The sequence below is a fragment of the Labrus bergylta genome, chromosome 3, assembly GCF_963930695.1.
Source record: "Labrus bergylta chromosome 3, fLabBer1.1, whole genome shotgun sequence".
In the NCBI taxonomy this organism is placed as follows: Eukaryota; Metazoa; Chordata; class Actinopteri; order Labriformes; family Labridae; genus Labrus; species Labrus bergylta.
The window spans coordinates 24,030,802-24,050,748 of NC_089197.1; the positions used below are offsets into that span (position 1 = coordinate 24,030,802).

Consider the following 19,947-nt stretch of genomic DNA (forward strand, 5'->3'; position numbering starts at 1 on the left):
ATTTAATAGCTTAGTTTGCTCATGGCTGTGCTAACTGGAAAAATTTGATTAAACACCTCCGAATATGTTATTAAGCACTTTAATGCTAAATGTTCAAAGTAAATAATGCTCCTCTTTAGCATGTTGTTTAATGAAATTAAGTTTCCTTTTTTCCCACTTTAATATCCAATCAACTTATCTCAGATGCTTTATGGTGGATCAGATGCCGCTAACCTTGTGTATTTTTGCCCCAAAGCAGCGCTGTAGTAGCTGTAGACATGGCCTCCGGTTAGGCATCCATCAGATCCATCTTTGTGATAGTGTCAGGGCATTATCAAATGTCATCACTGGCTTGCTGCTGACAGCCTTATCAGCAACGTGCGTCGGGAGATCACAGACATTTGGAGCCGAGCTCTTAACATGAGCTCAATGGTGCAGTCTAACAAACAGGCCTTATCACACACACCGCATCTCATCTAAATCGTTTCCCCAAGAAAAGATCGATGTGCAATTATCTGATATGGAATAATGAGCCCTGCTTTGATAAGTGTTCCTAGACTGTACCGTATGGATAATATGATGTCTCCTAATTAGAGATTGTGCACTCTTTCAAGAGCTGATAGCACTTGCCGATTGAGTTAATAGAGAACATCAGTGAGAGATGAACTTTGCTTTCTAGAACATTGGCTAAACAGTTGAAGACTGAACACTGTATCAAACTATTTTATTTGAATAAAGATCATCGTAAATATGATCTTTTGGTATCCAATTTTTAACAAATTATACAAAGTCTTGCCAAATAGAGATGTTCCTAGGCAACTAAGTTAACAGTTGATTAAACTCAGATATAAGTTTGGACTAGTGTAAAGGAAAGAAAACACTTTAAAACCGTTAAAATTGAGCACTGTTTATTAGCTAAACATGGGACAGGGCGCATAAACATCACAGCATCAGCCAGTAAACAATATAAAAATAGTTTTAGCTGTGCTAGCATCACTAGCCTTCAGTATTCCTTGCAAGTTAACGTCCGCATGTCTGTGCTGGTAAGCCAGTCAAACCTGATACAGCCTACATATAACTTCATCTCTATTTTCCAGATCAAAATACTGCCAAACTGCTCCACACCACGAAATGCCATCCTGTATTGTTTTACATACAGGTAGTAGAGCATTATGGGAATCAGGTAGTAGCCATTAACCAGAGCTAAAGCCATGGCTAGTTGCAGTTTACACACAAAAATTGACCTGAAATGATAAAAAACTATTGAGAAAAAGATCCTCTTTTAAATTGGAAAAAAATCCTTACATTTCTGATGATTAATGAAGCTCATCTTATATCACAACTTTTATACAAGCTGCAACCTTTAACCCGGGGGGTTAAAAAATTAAAAAATGAAGCCAACTCAGAAGTGCAAAATCCTGCATTTCTTTGAGGGTCCGCTTGAGGCTGGTTTCAAGAGCCCCGGAAGTCACATACACAACACATTCAAAAAATCTGTTTTTTTACAGCAGAAATTAACATGTTTACAGCTTGGTACAAGAAAGATATTGGTCTGAATAGTTATTGTCATCATGGGCACACAATGTACAGTGTTTTGATTTTAATGAATGATACGTGTTATCCATAATTAGGCGCGTTGCTGACATCATTGAAAGGTGGGCGTGATGTAGAGGTTTGTCAAGAGGCTTAAACCGACCTCAGCTCCAGCTTTTAACCGGTTTTTAGGTTGACTGACAGTTAGGCTGAGACTGGATTTCCAGCGTGGCGGTTGCTGCCTATGAGCCCCCCTGCAGTAACATGTGGGTGGCTTCGTCCATTAATAGTTGCAGTCTAGTCTACAGTCTAGTCTACAGTCTTTTATATCTAACTAAATTAGGGGATTCAAGAATAATAGCTGTAGGTCTTTGGGCAGCAACATATTGGTTCATTCATGCACCTTTAAAAGACTGAAAGGATCAAATCTTTTTTCTGAGGAGACACAAAAAAGATGCAGCCAGAGGTCAGTAATATACAGTGCATGTACTGTACTGTTAGAAATAGGGTCTACAACTTCGTCCTCAAAATTAAATTTCAGACTTCCACAGGTCAGCCATCCACTTTCAAATCCCAACACACTTCATAGCTGTGATTTCTTTCTTGTGGTTTCTTAACCAGAAACACCTGCTGCAGAGGTCTGCTCCAATGATTTGTTCAAGGCCTTTATAACTTTGACCCTGTGAACATGGGCTTCAAACACTATGGCATAACACCTTGCCGTGCTTAGCAGCTGTGCCTTTTCTAGTTTTGAGTTACCCCACAGCTCCAGACCTTTAGAGAGGAAAGTGTGATTAGAGCCCCATCGTGCTTTATTCAGGATTCTGCCTCGGAAAACTCCCAGAACCAGGCTAATAAAATTGTTACCTTTAGGAATGTTGCACTTTCACAATAAGTTCAAGTTCCTTTCACTGACCCTGAGGAAACAAAAAGCAGCGTGTCCCTGAGAGGAAAGAAACACGGCACATTAGATGTCTTAGATGTACGGAGCTGTTTTGCATGACACCTGCTTCCTCCGAGGGCCTCTTTTATTTTCTCTTTGAGCAACCTCACCTTGTTTTTTTTTTTCCTCTTTCTGTTTTTGCTTCAGCCAGAGAAGTGTTAGGAGTGTTTTTTTCCCAGCTGCACTGATCCAAAGGAATCTGCCACGACCGAGCGTTTTCCGGCACAGTGGATGATCCTCCACCATTCCTGAGGCCTTGGGGAGCGCTGTCATTAGCCGGCTCTCAGAGCACAATGGCTGGAAATTAAGTTACTATTTATCCGTGCTAAGCAAAGGAAAAGGCAGCTGTGGGGCAGAGAGGCCCAGAAAGACTTTAGTATTGATTTTGCTGAAGGGTGTTGGCCAGCCAAGCCAAATCTTGTTTTCTTTAGTGTGCCATGTTAGAATGGGAGGAGACGGGAGAGCAGTGTAGATGGATACAGTGAATGAGTTCAGAAACAGGAATATCATAGGATACCTACTTGCCAATAACACTCTCTCACACACTCATTTAACAACATCAAGGGCTTTTATCCAACTATTTCCTCTTGCACAGCGTAATGATGGCATAAAGATCCTGCTAACAGCCAATTTGACCACAGCAACACATATCATCTTTGCTCTTCTGTTAAGTGATTCTTACTTTCTGGAGACAAAGGCTAACATCTTACATCCACTGTTTGGGTGCTGTGGATTTAATCATAGTCTTCCTTGTGATACAAGGTGGAAATATTTTTTTTTCAAATGTAACATATCATTTGGACTATGCCACTACTTTGCCGATTTGAGTTTCTGTAATGTTTTAGCACTGCTTAATAAAATGAATATTGTGTTATAAAGCAATTATTGCAAAGTAGTAAATGTGTGAAATTTTAAGTTGAAGTCTTGGAACCTTGACTCTAAGTTTACGTCATACTGTGTGCAAACTTTCAAACTGAAAACCTGACGTGACTATAAATGCAAAATGTTAATGTTACAGCATGTTGGCCTGTGTTTGACTGACAGGTGAGAGCAGTGAGGGAGGCAGCGGGGAGAAGACATGCTGGAGAATTGGGCTCAAAGTAGCCTGGGACATCCACACACCTGGCCTGACGCTTCCACTGGAGTCAGGAGACTGCTATTATATGAGGGGTAATAAATCTTCTTCATGAACACATACACAATCATACAAATACATAAAAACACACTGCTCACACAACTCAGACATATTTACAATGATGCCTTTCTTTAGAGGGAGGGACACTTTAATCCTGTGTTTTAGTGGGTCTTGTACCTCTTTCCAAAGAAGTCATACCAGTAGCTTCTCACCCTCTCTGCAAGACCTCTGTGTGTGTGTGTGTGTGTGTGTGTGTGTGTGTGTGTGTGTGTGTGTGTGTGTGTGTGTGTGTGTGTGTGTGTGTGTGTGTGTGTGTGTGTGTGTGTGTGTGTGTGTGTGTGTGTGTGTGTGTGTGTGTGTGTGTGTGTGTGTGTGTGTGTGTGTGTGTGTTAGATGCATTACTCGGCCTGAAAACAGAACTTTAAGTTTCCATGAAATCGTGTGCATTAGACAAGTTAGGGAAAACCAAATGTTATTTTTTGAAGTCCTGTGATCCGGTGCTGACGATGTCTCTATGGAGAGGACAGACAGCGAGCCACAGGGGTGTAAATCATAGCGTAATGCTTTTGGCTGCAGCAGACACCTTCACCCTAATGTTTTGGCCCTGTGAGCCCTTTCTCAAGCTTTCTCATATTTCCTGTGAGGTCAGTGATCCACATCAAAGTAGTAGCATGGGTTCAGCTGGACGAAAAGTGAGGCCCCCTGGTTAGTTGTTGGTGAGCTAAGTATATAAGTATAGATACACATAACAATCTTGTCAGACAGTTGTCCCTTCGTATTCTCGATAAATGACCTTAACATATATTGAAGCTAAGCAAAATATAAAAAACATTCTTATCGATCATTGTTCAAGACTAAATTTAGACAAAATCAATAATATTAATCAAGAAAAACAGCTGAATTAAATTCACCCTCAGGGTCTTTTAAGTTTTTAAGTTATTTACTTTTAAGACCTTTTATTAAACTCATGTTTACATTCCAAAGCACAGCTTTCTTGACTCTTTTTTTAATACTTTCTTCCCTACTCTTGGCCTGTGGCAGTAGTAGAAAGACCTGCCAACTTTTAATTTGCCCACATCAGTCTGTCCCCGATCCCCTCAGGAGCAAATGCATGTATCCATGCAGTGTCTGATCACAAGTGCCATACTGCTGTCAGTACACTCTGCAAACATGTCAAAATCATACCAGTAATGCTAAGATTTACATTTTCAGCTGACAGTAAAGGTGAGGTTGTAACTTTCATGATTTGCACATCTATTTCAGAAACATTTTTGTGAAGACATATGTAGGACATATATAGGACACAAAACATTTAAATATATTCAATATGTATCACATACTTTAGTCAACATAACATTAGTTACATTCAAGGTTCAAGATTGAAACTATTTATTTTCCAGAGGGGAAACAAACCAACAAACCATCAAATAAACAAACAAACCAACCAACAAACAAACAAACCAACCATTCAACAAACACACCAATCAACAAACAAACCAACCAACAAACAAACAAACCAACCATTCAACAAACAAACAAACAAACAAACAAACACAGACAGCAGCAGCATTCGGACATGTCAGTGACAACAGATCTGTCGTAAGGAGGGGGACGTAAAGTATTAGACACCAGAACTCAAAATAAATGAATGAATGAAGGAACGAATAATCATTTATTTTTTAGTTCGATAAGCGAGTCTCCAGCTGGTCTGTCCTTTAGATTCTTGTTAGCGTCATGAAAATGTGAAACAGTAAGCTGCTTTATTTGTACAAAATAATTGTAACTCTTAGTCTGTAAGCACTAAGCTTATTTAGTAAACAGAACAACTGCTGCTGCTTGTCAACAATGGACAGGTCGTAAGTTTACGTCCGGATAATTATTGGTAAGTGCTTTATTCACCAGGAAGGCTGTCAATAAAAATAATACAGTTTTCAACGGCTAAAAAGTTTAGCACCATCCATATATCATCTGTCTAACTGAATTTGAGGTTACTTATCTACATTATCCTGAATTGATTAAGGTGGATTTCAAAAGGGCGTCTATTGAGTGTTTGTCAATCTGAATCGTTTTCAATAGGAATAGAAATCGGAAGGCTTAAAGGAATTCCTGAAGTTGACTCTTTGAAGCTGCTGTGTTTTCATCTGAGAGCGGCGATGTCTGCACCTAATATTCAGCCTGACAGGGCTTGAAGCCGACCTCCTTTAGCTGGATAAGATTTACAATAGAACAGTCAGTTTCAGGCCAGCCATGATAATAGAGTGATGGGCTGTTGTGCAGACCATTCTAATGGGACTTGACTGTCGCGGATCAGTGGGGATTTATGCTCCACTTGGTGAGTACGCCCTTGAGAGGCCAACTGCTGCACAACGATAGCGGCTCGCACAGTCCTTGGCTGTCTGTCGCTTTGTCGGTCTACCTGAATTAAACACTTGGCACAAAGCACGGACATATGCACACACCTATAAATTTGCACGACTGAAAAGCACAAGAATACACACCCTCACACATGCAAATAATTGAGTCTTCTGCTTTCTGGAGGACAGACATGCCACCCCCCCTCCTCCTGTTTCAAACACACACACATACACACAAAGATAGAGTAGCCGCCGCTAAACCATGTGTTCAAATATATTGCCGGAGTGTTTTAGTGACATACACCGTATGATAGATAGTTTGGTGGTATTAAAAGAGAACTACAATGCTGTCTAACCACAGACACTGTAATGTCTTTTCAGCACCATTTGTTGCCGACTGGCCCTTTTGAACTGCTAATGTCTGAGCTGGTGGAAGCAAATTGAATCACCATCATTTCCACCTAAATGGAATTTCAGTGGTTAAAAAAGAACAATGCAAGTCTTGACACCGGGCCTGTTCAATAATCAGATTTCTAACTCCCAATGCACAGGGGGACTGGAGGAAAGAGTTGACCCAATATATTTAAAAGCCTGCTTCCTGGAAAAGGAGGACAAGTGGCAGAAGGCGCAGGGGTTGAAAGAAAGATAAATATTTATTACAGTTATCGAGTTTGCCTCGACTCCCTCCTGATCCCACTGACGCATCAGACGCGCCAGGAAAAGAGCAGATTGATGGAGATAATTTGTTATTGGATATAAACAGTTTTAAAGACGCAGAGTAATTCTGCCCAGAGACCTAATCCCTCACAATCTCATCAGGGTGAAGAAAACACCGGCAAGTTGTTTTGTTTGTCACCATCTTTTTTTTCTCCTCCTACCAAACAATAATATCTTGCTCCCAAAGCATTTGGCTGTTTGACTTTCAAATCACGGGCATTAGCCAGTGTACTCTTGCTCAAGGCGGGTGTAAATATGCACATGTGCTGTGAATGACAGCTCTGTCATGGCTAAATTAATTATTGGTATGAGGCAAATAATGGCAGAGCTGAGAAACATCTATACACACAAAGAAACACATGGAGGGATACACAGGAAACAGCAGTAAGGCCTCTTTGTAAAGCTTCCGAGATATTGGACAAATGTTTGTTGGTATGGCTCCTCCATCTTGACAGATTGAGAGCGATCTGGTTTTGTTTGGTAATTAAAATTATAGTACAATGCTGCTCATTCTATTTGATTGGATGCTGGACGGAGCGCAATCTGTCTGAGCCTACAAGATGATTTAGTTGTCATGTTTCCTCATGCCCTGCTTTTCATCTGTTTTTCTATTGTAATTAAGTCTTTTCTTTCCCTGTTCCGTTTAATTCTTTATTAGAATTAATTAAAATTGGGAGATCAAAATATTAACTTCTAACATTGATTCTACTCTTGTGTTTTTTATTTTTTTAATTGTCCTGTTCATGATTTTATTCTTCTTCTTTTGTGACTGTTTTTATTTTTTATTTTTACATGTTTATTCTGTTCCCTCTTTTTTTACCAGATGACCTGAACTCCACCCACCAGCACTGTGTCCTAGCTGGAGAGAACGCTCGCTTCAGCTCCACACACAGAGTGGCTGAGGTAGGAAGCAAACAGGCTGAAAAGACACTGTTTCGAATTTGTACAGAAAAAGCTTTATCAGAAGCCAACAGTCCCATTCGGTGTGCGTAATAACTGATGCTAGTGCATTGTTACTGCTGTTAACTATTGTAGGCAAAGAGGCAATTACAACAATTATTATCAAGGATGTGTCTGATTGACAAAGACATAAACAAATGAGTCGAATTTAAGGACTTTGATTTCTTATGAGTTAAAAAAATAAATAGTAAGGTTTTGAATCAATAAAATAAAATGTCCTGATAATTAACTGACATGCAAAGCTAATAAATGTAAATTAATAACGTTTACAACAGCAGGGGATTAAATACAACTTCTAAAGTTTGCATTTCGTTTTTGGATTGTCTTTTTATTCATTGGACAGTTTTTGTGTTCATATCGCTGTCTTTGTTCCTGTCTCACCAGTGTTCTAGTGGGACCCTGACCTACATCCAGTCCCAGTGTCAGGAGGCCCTGACCAACCTGCGCACTGACCCAGAGACAGGCTCACACAGCCTGCTGGCTCTGCTGCCCACAACGCTACAGCATTGTGAGGAGATTCACAATGAGGTACAGACATGCTTATAGGTGTTACCATTTACATCAACAGTAGTCTGTGTCATTGTTAACTTGTAACTTCTGTGCCATGCAGATGTTTCTAACAGCACTTAGAAATATCCAAAGTTTATTTTCGGCCTGCTCTTGGTACCAGAAGAGTGAGGTTAGCTTCATTTGGTGACTGCATTTTGGCCAATAAAGATTAGACAACAGAATGCTAGTCTTTTAAGTTTTAACAGTTTATTTTTTGTGATCTATGACCTTCTTTACTCTGTCTAAATTACTCTGGTGCACTAGTCCTCGTTCTTCTGTAAGTCCAGGGAAGTAAAGTTACAACTTCATCAGAACAGCATCGCAGAAAATAATTGAAAATTGTCATTTTTTGAAGAGTCAGGCATTAGATCTTTTAGAAAAAAATATCTTTAGGAATCCAATTTATTTAAAAATGACCTGTATATTGTGCCCTGTTGGATCTATACTTTATATGCATACAGCTCACTGCACAGGACTGTAACCTCGTCACAATTTGTGATATAACAACAAGATCCTATAGGTGCTGAGTCACCACATTTCTACCTTCTACTTACCTGGCTGTTTAACGCCCTTAGTATGAAATCCAGGTTGTTCTCATTTGTCCTGGTCTGTGATGGATCGTAAGGCAGTAGCCCCTCCATATGTCATCTAAAGATGGAGTCACACCCCACTCCCCTCTCTAACTCCCTTTATACACAATGACTACAAATGATGCCGGCTTGAGGTATTGAGGGATAGACCGGGGTCAAAAAACAGGAACATGTGGGGCCATTTGCAGAACCGCCAGCACAGCGTGCTAGCTTGCCGCAGGCCAACAGTTAATATAGCACTTCAACTCTTGGCCTTTACACCCCAGGGCTCAAAATGCACATCCTAGATGACACAAGCACCCAAGACCCCACAGCAGAACGCCATGATAGATGAGTCTGACGTAAGGTTGTTTAAAGGTTGTAGACGATATTAATTATTCAGCACTGCCGAACAATAGGCCTGTCTGTTTGAGGAGGAACGCTGCGCTAGTTGAGCTTGCGACATCCGCTATTTTGCACCACAGGATTACCAAGCATAGTTCCCCCACCTGGAGATTAAGGCAGGTTAATTTAGGACAACAGGCTGCTATTTATAAAGGAGCAGGTGTGTGTGTGTGTACAGTATGTGTGTGTGTGAATGTTAAAGTTCCTGGGTGGAGGAGGGTGCTGCACCCAGAGGGCTTAACCCTACCCTACCTGGCACTCACAATGATCGATGTGGCCAATTGTTTGGAGTTGCCCACGAGAGCAGAACAACCACTTGAATCATGCATTGTTGGTGGGGATATTTATGATGGTGGTCCACTCTGGTGCTTGGCAGGTGCATATTGTGCAGGTCGTGTTTGACATGGACGACCGAGGAGCGAACAAGCCTGAGACGCGCAGGCAGCCTGACCTGAACAGTGGCTTATGGACCTTCCCTTTTAAAAAGTGCTAAAAACGCAAGCTAGCACCAGCTGACTAGCCATGGATATTGTGCAATGTGGTGCAGCGGGAAGATGGGATGGAGGTTGACACTTGTCAGGAGTCGTGGGCGGGTCTGACGATGATGAGGCACAACGTCTGCCACCTGAGCATGAGTGTTCAGGGATGGGGCGGTATGTCGAGTTAAAGTAGGAGTTGACGGAAGACAGAGACAGAAATAAAGAAAACTGGAGTTCCCACCTGTTTGTTAAGCACAGTCCCTCTTACTGTCTCTTTTTAATCTTACCTCCTGTCTTAGGCTGCAGGGGTGGGTGTGTGGAGGGGGGGGGGGGGGGTAGTCTAACATAGCATCACCACGCGGCCCCTGTGTGCACGTTTGGCTTTGAAATGCTAATCCCAGATGCAAATGTCTTGTCTCATTTAAAACCACTGTGTCACTTCCCAGGTGGGTGTGTGACAGAGTGCCCTTAGGGACCCCCTCTAATGATGCTAGTCCCCCCACAGTAAATATTGAAGGGAGGGACAAGCTTTTCCCACATGTTCTAGTGGAAAGTAAACTGTGTTGAAGCAGGTTTGTGTGACCTTCCAATGTCCTGTCTTCAGGCCAAAAATTCTCCCCAGGCACCTGGGTCTTTGCTTGGCTTTGAAACACCTTTCCTGAGGGGCTTACGGTGGCGATGCCATTGTAATCTTATAAATCACTTTTCAAAACACACTGGTGAAAAAGGACTTGTGAAGTAAATGATTTGTGCTTTTTTATTTCTCAATTTAAGACCCGAAAAACATTGTTGTTGCTGTCTTAAATCAATGTGAGACATTTACGACTTTAAGAGTAAGTTTTGGAATTGCGAATCAAATCACAACGGATAAAATGTTCTGAAAGTAAAATGTATTTCAGCTTTGTAAGACCATTAATTGCTTTTGAAATAGCCGACAATTGCTGTTGTTTTTGAAGATTTATAATTGATTTATAACAGTGAAGATAAAGGAGATCCCCTCCAGTTACAGCTTAGAAAGTGAGACAATTTCTATCTAAATCTGTAGCCATAGACACAATATGGAACAGTGTGCATCTCATCTCTGCATGCTCCTTATAGCCTAGTGTTTGTATGACCACTTTGGCATGTGTGTGGTGAGTGTACATTGCGTGCCTGGTTGCTCAAAGAGAGCTGCGGGGACCAGTTCGCCTCGCTGATCTGTGCGAAGGCTGGGAAAGGTAAACAGAAGACGGCAGAATGGGATCGATCCCACTCTCATCAGCTCCCACCTCAGGGCCCCAGTGCCGGAAATTGATTGGACCCGCACAAGGAATACCGTGAAGGTGTGGAAAAAAAACACGCCTCATTAGATGGGGGAAAAAAGGGGGCTACTTGGCAACTCCAGAGTTGCCATGGTCAGCAGGGGGGGCGACTAATGTGGGGCTAATGTTTAGTTAGTGTACCCATCACCTGGAGAGATGACAGCGACTGCCGCAGGGGAGCCACCAGCTCCCCACTCGCTCCCCCACGCTGTCTCAGAGAAAAACTAGCCCTAACAGCCACTCTCTCTTCCACACACACATTCGATCTGTCTACCTGGATAGGTGGCATTTAGTCCGAGTACCCCTCTTGGTAACTCTCAGCTGGGTGGCCAGACTCCAAATGCCACAAAGCCAGAACTCCTCAGTAGCTGTGGAGGGCCTGCTTTGTGGCAACCACTGGCCTGCGCAGTGGGGAACAGGCGGCCATGTCGGCTCAAAGTGGAGACACAGGTTGGTTTCTTCTGACTAAAGGACAGGCAGACAATCAGAGAGTCAGAAGGAAGGACTGACAGAGAGAGAAAAGGATGTCCGATATCGGCGTCGGCAGCTTTGTTGTGTGTTTGAGCTGTAGTGATCGAAGGGGAGTGGATTTAGAGAGGGTTGAAGGGACCATAAAGGATGACATTTCTTTGAAGGGTTGCCTGTATGGAGTGACTGAGAGGCAGCTGAGCAGTGCCACTTGCTGTGTATTCTCCCTGACATGCCCCGGTCCTTGCATGTCATCCCTGCTGTGATCAGAGCCTTTTGGAAGCAAATGGCAAGATGATTCTGTGTGCAGCCTATCCCCAAACAGACCTCATTCAAGTTGTCAGTGCAACTAGTTCTTGCCCTTTGTTTCTACTTGCTTGGGGAAATGGGGAGTACTTCACTTCAGGGAAAGTTCGAGAGAGGATGAGATTGTGAATGCCACACTTATGCACTTTATGTCAACATGAGAAAGTTTGACTCACATTCCATCTCTTGTCTTGAGTCATTGACAGCGGTGACTTTTTCATACTTAACCAAGACCTCAAAAGCAATTGTCTTCATGGTCCCCCAAATCCTATTAGCCACTGCAAATGAGTTGTATACGAGCATTATTGGAGAGACATGGTTGGATGAGAGTGGATGACTGACTGGTTTAGCATTTTTAAAAATGCCATAACATGGACAAGTACATCCAAACAAACAATACAAACAAGATATTTTTCCTAGAAAAGAAATGGCCAGCTTAAACCTTGTCGTCACTGTGTGAGTTTGCAGCACTACAAAGGGTCTGTTGTATACATTTGCTAATGCGCTGTTAGAAAACCAATAAACAACAAAATAGTATTCAGAAAAGGAACAATAGCTCTCTCAGTCCCATGTGATATGTGACTACTTTGCATTGAAGCCCTTTATGTGCTGTACAGTTTACTGTGTCAGAAGGAAACGGGGTGTTTATTGTTTATAGTGGGTGAAGCTTTGTTGGACTTTTTGGGGGAGGGCATCTCACAGCATTTCAAATTTCGGTTGGCAGCAATTGGGGCAATCTTTGACATCCACTCTCACACCGGCATTTGTATGCACAGGCTTTAACAAAGCCACACATGCACTCCTGTAGGCTGATACACCTAAGAGCATGAAGACACTGCTGGAAATACAGGAACAAACACACAAATATGCGCCACAAAAAAGACACACTTAGAAAAAAGATAGGCTACACCTGGCTACATGAAGCATCGTTGCGAGGATTAAATCAGCACTTCAAAAGCGCAGGAAACAAAAACACTCCCAGTGGAGGAGAGAGGAGCGGCTCAGCAGCCGAGGCTGTCATCTCTAGACGGAGCGAGGGAGTGAGAAAGGAGGGGAAGGAGGGAAGGAGGGAAGGAGGGAGGAGAATGAGGAGAAGGGGAAGAGGGTGGAGTTTTCCAGGTGTGCTGTCTGGAAGGTGTTTGTATGTTTGTGTGTGAAAATAGACATTTGCAGGAAAGTCCAAATGTACTGATGCTTTTTGTAGAAAGTGTGATTATTCTTATAGAGATGGCCAATATTTGTATTATTTTTTGCAAGACAGTTTTTTTACATCTGTAAAAAAACATGTTTTAATTTTGTTTTTTTAAAGACCTCATTGAAATGATGTGTTTTTAAATCATTTGAAGACTTTAATGTGTAAGGGTTTTTTTTTTTAGTACAATATTTTCAAATGAAGTTGGACATTTTTCCATTCTCAAAGTCATAAATACATTGTAATTCCCCCAAATTGTGTGGAAATAATGCATATAACAATAAAAAACATTTATTGAATGTATTGAATTAATCAAAACTTCATTATTACATGTACATTTGCGAAGAAAGAAAAAGGCCAACTCTGTACATCTGAGCAAAATGACATCTGAAATATATATATATATAATATTTCAAAAATAAAAGTGTCATTTGAAACACAAAATTCAAAATCCTCTCAAACACAAAGTATGTTATGCTGTTTTCTACAAAAAGTAGGGAGGGTGTTTTTGGTCAGGTTGCATTTGAAAGTTTTTTTTTTTTTTTAACAATTATTGTTCAAAGTAAAAAGACCATGTTAGAATAAAACAGTTAAATAAAAATATGTTCACTCTTATCTACATGCTTTTTATTCCATCTTAATTTGCAGTTATATGTTCAAATGTATGTCTTAAAAATTAAATCTAATATTGTAAAGTTATGCCTTAATAGTTCTACTGTAGAGAAATGAAAGTTTAAGAGAAATGTAAATATATTTGGCAAATTATTTAGATGTGACAGAATTTGTTGTCAGTCTGAAAGCTTTCTTATTCTTATCGTGTGTGTGTGTGTGTGTGTGTGTGTGTGTGTGTGTGTGTGTGTGTGTGTGTGTGTGTGTGTGTGTGTGTGTGTGTGTGTGTGTGTGTGTGTGTGTGTGTGTGTGTGTGTGTGTGTGTGTGTGTGTGTGTGTGTGTGTGTGTCTGCAGGTGGAGTTTGAATGGCTGAGGCAGTACTGGTTTCAGGGCCAGCGTTTTGCCCGCTTCTGCAGCTGGTGGACCAGACCGATGGAGCAGCTGGAGAAGGACTGGAAGCTCATGGAGACGATGGTAAGGCTCACACACTGCTGCTCACATTGCAGCATTAATCTCTGATTTTTCAGCCTGCGTAGTTTACTGAAGTCAGCATCACTCACTAAACTTAAGTTATTCTTCAGTGTTTCAAATCACTTTCAATCCATATGTCTGGTATGCTTAATTAGTTTTTCTACAACAGGAAACTTTTTTTCCCTCATAACCAATAACAGAAACATAGGTTTAGCCCTTTTTTATTTTTTTTTATTTTTTTTTACTGTTCCAAATAAGAACGCAGAAAACGACATTTAGATGTAAATATGTCACTAAATCATTATAAAGAAACATCAGTGATCATAAAATTATCCAGATAGAATTCAAATGTCCTAAGTGCAGTATAACAATGATTAAAAAAAAATGAAACTAAACATACCTAAATTAATTTTTAGATGCCATTCCCCCATGGTTCAAGCAGCTACATGACTGGCAGAGCCACTTAGTTATTTAATAAGAGATTGTCAACATGCCTCCACTCGTGCTCTTTGTACAAACTACATAAGTGATCTGCTGTCCAATAATGCTCCTCACAAGGGAGGGTGTGTTTAAAATTACACGGTAGATTGTCTAACTTCTCACTAAGGTACATTATTAAGGATGTGTCATGTGTTTAATCGCTGCCTCACACAAGTTTTATTGGAGAGGAACGTGGGCGCACAGCTATTAGTTAGAAACCACCGTAAAGGAGACGCACTTAGTAATGTCAGACTCATAATTAAGTCACCTTAGTCACAGCTCGGTACTGTACATATGTGCTGCAGACACACACACCACACACAAACACACAGACACACACACTGCACTGAAACAGACACACACACACACACACACACACACACACACAGCTCACAAACACAGATACATGTACATGCTTGGGCTCGCTTTCTCTCCTTTAACAAATGCCCCTCTTTAATAGATTTCAAAGAGTCTGTGTGATCATGTATGTAGGTATGTGTGTGTGTGTGTTTGTGTGTGTGGTGTGTTTAGCACTCAGATACCAGAAGCAGCAGGGGGCACTCTTGTATCACTGTAGTAGCAACTGAGAGAGCGAAAGAGCCGTGCTCCTATTTTCCTCTCTTCTCCCTCTCGCTTGCTTTCTCTCTCTCTCTTTCTCTCTCCCCGTGTCTCTTTATGTCTCTTGCCCTCTCCTGCTGTCTCTGGGAGCTCTCTGTCTCTGTCAGTGTCGAGCGCTGAGCAGTAATCACATCTAATGCTCAGGCGGGGATAAAGACGGGGGCTGGAGGAGAACAGTACTGCTGCTGCCGCCGCTGCTCAGCTCTGTTCACGCTCGCTCGCTCTCTCTCTCTCTCTCTCTCTCTCTCTCTCTCTCTCTCTCTCTCTCTCTCTCTCTCTCTCTCTCTCTCCGAGTTGAGCAGCCTGGTAGAGGTTGGGTGGTGGTGAGGGGTTTAGTAGACAGGGGCTAAACTCATCTAGAGCTCGACCTCCGGGCCCAGATGAAGTGTGTGATTTGGACCTGTATTTAGAAAAGGGCATCAGTGAAATGTGAGGTCTCTCTCTCTCTCTCTCTCTCTCTCTCTCTCTCTCTCTCTCTCTCTCTCTCTCTCTCTCTCTCTCTCTCTCTGTGTGTGCTGCTGTGTCTCTGTCTCAATTTAATGGGCAAGCAAACCATATCCACTGTGCTTGTGTGTTTGTCTTTGTGTGTCACACTTGAGAATTTCTGTATTTTTGTAAAAAAAAGTAAGTTTCAAACCTTAAGCAGGACAATATCATACAATGGGACACTTTTTTGTCAAATAAATACAAATAATTGTAGATTATAAAGAGTTTTAAAATAGATATTCACTTTGTTCTGAAATATATCGTTTTTACTTGTTTTTTTTCACACAATAATGTTCTTTGAATCGTATTTAATCACATTTGTCAAATCAGACAAAAAGAAGTATATCTCGTGCCGAAGTTCATACAGAGCCTTCACACAATAATACACTGCAGAATGCATAAATGTAATCACTCAGTATTGTGATGGAAGACAACATTATTGCTTTCGCAAGCAATATTTACATACATGCATCGACCCCTGATGAAAAGCACTTTATAGACGTGACTTATAGATTTTCTCCGTTTGGAGCTGGGGATAGCTGTGGCTTTTCCTGCAGTTAAATTAAAACACATTTCTCTAAATTACTTTGAGTTATTTAAATGACGCTGCTTCCCCCTGCATTCCTTTATTGCATATATATATTTTAGATCTGGAAGCTGGCAATTGACAGTATAGTGTAGAAATTCTGAATGACCTACTGGGTGCAGATGCTGTTTGCCATTTATTTATTTAGATTTGTTTTGTTGGTGCCTGCAGAGTATATTTTAATACAGCCTTATTTTTGTCAAATTTGATATCACCGCGGGTATTTTGAAATTACAAATATACATCTCTTTAAATAGGCTTTATAAATTGACACCGTGTCGTTTTATACACTGAGCTGTAGCAATAAAACAGCCTATTGTTTTATCCTGCTAAAATAGTAATACAAACAGCCAGCCCTCGTCTCTTTATTGTCATATTTAGCACACAGTGTTTTGGGATGCGCTGGGTTATGTATGCGTTTGTTAGTCCGTATGAAGAATATTGCAGTATTGGGGGGGGGGGGGACTTGCTTCTGTTTGTGGATACTGTCTCTCCCTCGGGCTCCTTCTCTGCTCCTCCGCCCGTTGTCATGCAAATGCTCATCCTTCCATTTGAATGACATTCTGATAAAATACATAAATAAATAAATAAAGCAGCGATACAAAACAAGTCCACTTGCTTGCTCGCCTCTTTGTGGTGCCTCATGAATTCTTGTGGTTTCTGGATAGAAACAAAGAGACGTGCCGCTGAATAAACTTGAAGCGTGGGTATGTTTATTTTAATGACAAGCAAAAGTTTAATATGTGTGAGATTTAATGTATATAAGGTAAAGGTTATTTCAGAAGGGTGATGAAAGGACATGAACTTTAAGGTTTTACATTCCCTTGTGATCCAGGGTGCTGAAGTCCGTTTAGACCTGCTTCACTTGCAGCTTTTTGTTCCCTCAGGACTTTGATATCGTGGCTATCATACAATAGTGACATTTCCTTAAACTAGCAACAATGAATAGCTTCTGTGTGACTGACAATAGACAGAGAGTGCTGGCTTAATGCAGAATATTTTAAATACTGTTTTTTTTTTTAATCTTTCCTCTTTTCTCTGTGGGGGAGAAGCGACGCGCCCGTGAGCGCATCGCTCCTTTTTTTCCTCCTGTCCTGTGCATGTGTCTCTGTGTGTGAGCATGTGTGTGTCTCTGTGTGTGTGCGTGTGTGTGTGTGCCATTGATATTAATATATGCACTTGGCATGACTTTAATTGATTTAGCAGCTCTGCTTGCACAGTACAGCTTTTTCCTAATTTGTCACTTTCCTGACTTCTGTGGCTGCTCATCTCACAACTTCAAAAGCCAACGTGGATGCAAAGAGATTTCAATGCACTCCATCTCTCTCTCTCTCTCTTTATGTTCCTTCTTTCTCTTGTTCTCTCTCTCTCTCTCTTTCTCCCCCGCTCTCTCGCAATATCTCCGTCTCTTTCTCCCTCATTTGACAGCAGAGCAAGCCTTGTAGATGGAAATCTTTTCAACACATATCAAGGAAATTAATCGACTTTCATAATAAACGGGAGCCACTCAGCTGAATACATTTGTATACTTCAAGATGTACAAAACAGGAAGTGGTATCGGGGCCGTGTCTTCCTCTACTCTATTCACCCAGCCTGTCACTCCCTGTTTTCCGACGGTTTGGTCACACGTACACATATACTCAGTACACTCTTTATTTATTTTTTTCCTTTTGTGTGAGAAAATTAACCTCTCTCTGATTTGTAACAAGAGGCGTGCTTGCTTGCATGTGTTTACTGTACTGTGCGTGCCGGGATGCGCTGTGTGACCATTTCATCTCCTCCCTTCGCTTTAATGACAGTCTTTGGAAACAATCTGGGCTACTGAGGAGGGATGCAGTGCAGTCGTACACAGGCTGGCCCGGTCGCCATCGACAGCTGATTAGGTTATTGACCTATAGCGTGTGGAGGAGGAGGGGTGCTGAGGAGTGGTCAGGGAAGGAGGGTGAGTCTCTAGAGATAGATACAGAAAGAGGGAGGAGGTTAAATAAGACAGAGAGAGAGAGAGAGGTTGTGTGTATACTGGGGAGCAGGGACAGGAGAAAGGGGGGGGGCGGGGGGGGGGGGGTCAATGTAAATGTTATTGCTGTGTGAGCTCATTTGATCAAAGTCCTGGAAAGGTTAAGCGAATCCAATCTGGTTTTGTATGGCAGAGTGGAGACACAGGCGCTGGGGAAGAAACCCCCAGGACGGAGAATGGATTATCATATTGGCGCTGGAGTAGCAGGGGCCTCCGACGGACAGTTTACCCTGCCTGTAATGCGTTTAGACAGCAATTGGCCTTAATAACCTTTATTGACTTCAGCGGGTCAGTGCCAAGAATCTAATTATCAAAGTGTATCAATTTCATTGGAGTTTAGAGTTGCACCGCTCACAATAATTATTTTAAGGTCGGGCCGGGGCAATTAATCCCCTCTCCACTTATTTGATGGCTTTGTAAAACATTATAAATGTTATGGTTTCTGTTGTGCCATTCACCGTAAATTATTTCAGGGAGCAATTTTTTGTAATGTATTATTCCGGGGAGCTTTCTGTGCCAGTCCGGCTGAGGGGGGGGGGGGGGAAGGCAGTGTATTCGGGAAAAGCTAGAGGCCACCGCTGAATCATGTTGCAGATGTTTACCAGCAGTCATTTTTCTTTTTTCGATACGTCGGTTTACTCGCACAGTCAGGCCGAGTTTTATGCCCACTTTATATGCACACATGGAACCCAGATTAATTATAAGTGTGAACCAAGCAGTAAACTGTTTAAAGACCATTTATATTGCTCATTATGAAGCCATTTATTATCTCTTACATTAAATCACACTGCATTTATGCACCGTATTGTTTTGCATTTGAAGCCCTATACTGTGCAAATAGTCCTTTTACATTTAGTATTTTCCAATTCTCTTTGGTTCTTACCCATATAAGCTGTGTGTGTGTAGGTGTGCATGCTTGTTGGTTTGTGTGTAAGTGTTTGTGTCCATGTGTTTTTATCTTGTGTCTGTGTCTGTGTGCAGTGTGTCCACAGTGTGAACATAAGAAGTAAATGTGCAGCTGCACGGTAGTTTATCCTTCATTGACAGTCAATATGTGCTGTTACCTGGATAGTAGCAGCTGTTTTTACTTATCTCACAACATAGACCAGAGGCCTAATCCACACATTCATTATTGCGTGTCCTTGTTTACCCGCGGCTCCATATTAGCTCGCTTGCTTTGCCCTATTTAGACGGAGCAGAATAAAAAAGAAATTACTAAAAGATTATTGTTATTATTCATTTAAAGAGGAAATATATCGCTGATAATACATTTTACATCACGCTGCAGCTTGTGTTTGGAAATATAAAATGAAAAGAAGCAGGAAGAGACAGAGAAAGAGAGAGAGAGGGAAGGAGGGAGAAAATGTAGCGGTGCAAAGGTATTTGCAATTCTCTTTGAAGTCCCTATTCAACAGGGTAAGCTGAATTTTCGGCGCTGCCTGATAGTGTTCTGCGTAAATGCTTAAACCCCTTTAGAGAATTTTCATGGGCAGATATGCGGTGGCTTGAAGGGAGCGTTTATGTTACCTGGAGCCAATGCAGCCTGCAGCTTTGTACCTAAAGATGTACACTAGTGGTGAATGGAATCCCACAGAGGTTTGTCTATGACAGGATCTCACTGCAACATTGCTGTAAGCTGAAGAGAGGGGAAAAAAAAAAAACCCCGCTACGATGAGATTTAACCCTGTCACTTCTCAACGGGTGTCTCACATATGCATTTAAATACAGAGACACAGACATGGACCAAAACAAAGAGAACAACACAGCAAGTCTGCTGGGGAAATGTCAA

General features: G+C 41.5%; 1 protein-coding gene across 1 annotated transcript in view; it reads left to right on the forward strand.

Moving 5' to 3' along the window:
* fto (FTO alpha-ketoglutarate dependent dioxygenase) overlaps positions 1 to 19,947 on the forward strand; it is a 116,076-nt gene that overhangs the window by 21,240 nt on the left and 74,889 nt on the right. Inside the window, exons 4-7 of the mRNA XM_020649559.3 lie at positions 3,500 to 3,625; positions 7,485 to 7,564; positions 8,006 to 8,149; positions 13,855 to 13,974. Coding sequence (XP_020505215.2) covers positions 3,500 to 3,625; positions 7,485 to 7,564; positions 8,006 to 8,149; positions 13,855 to 13,974 — 470 coding nt within the window. The remainder of the gene's footprint in view (positions 1 to 3,499; positions 3,626 to 7,484; positions 7,565 to 8,005; positions 8,150 to 13,854; positions 13,975 to 19,947) is intronic.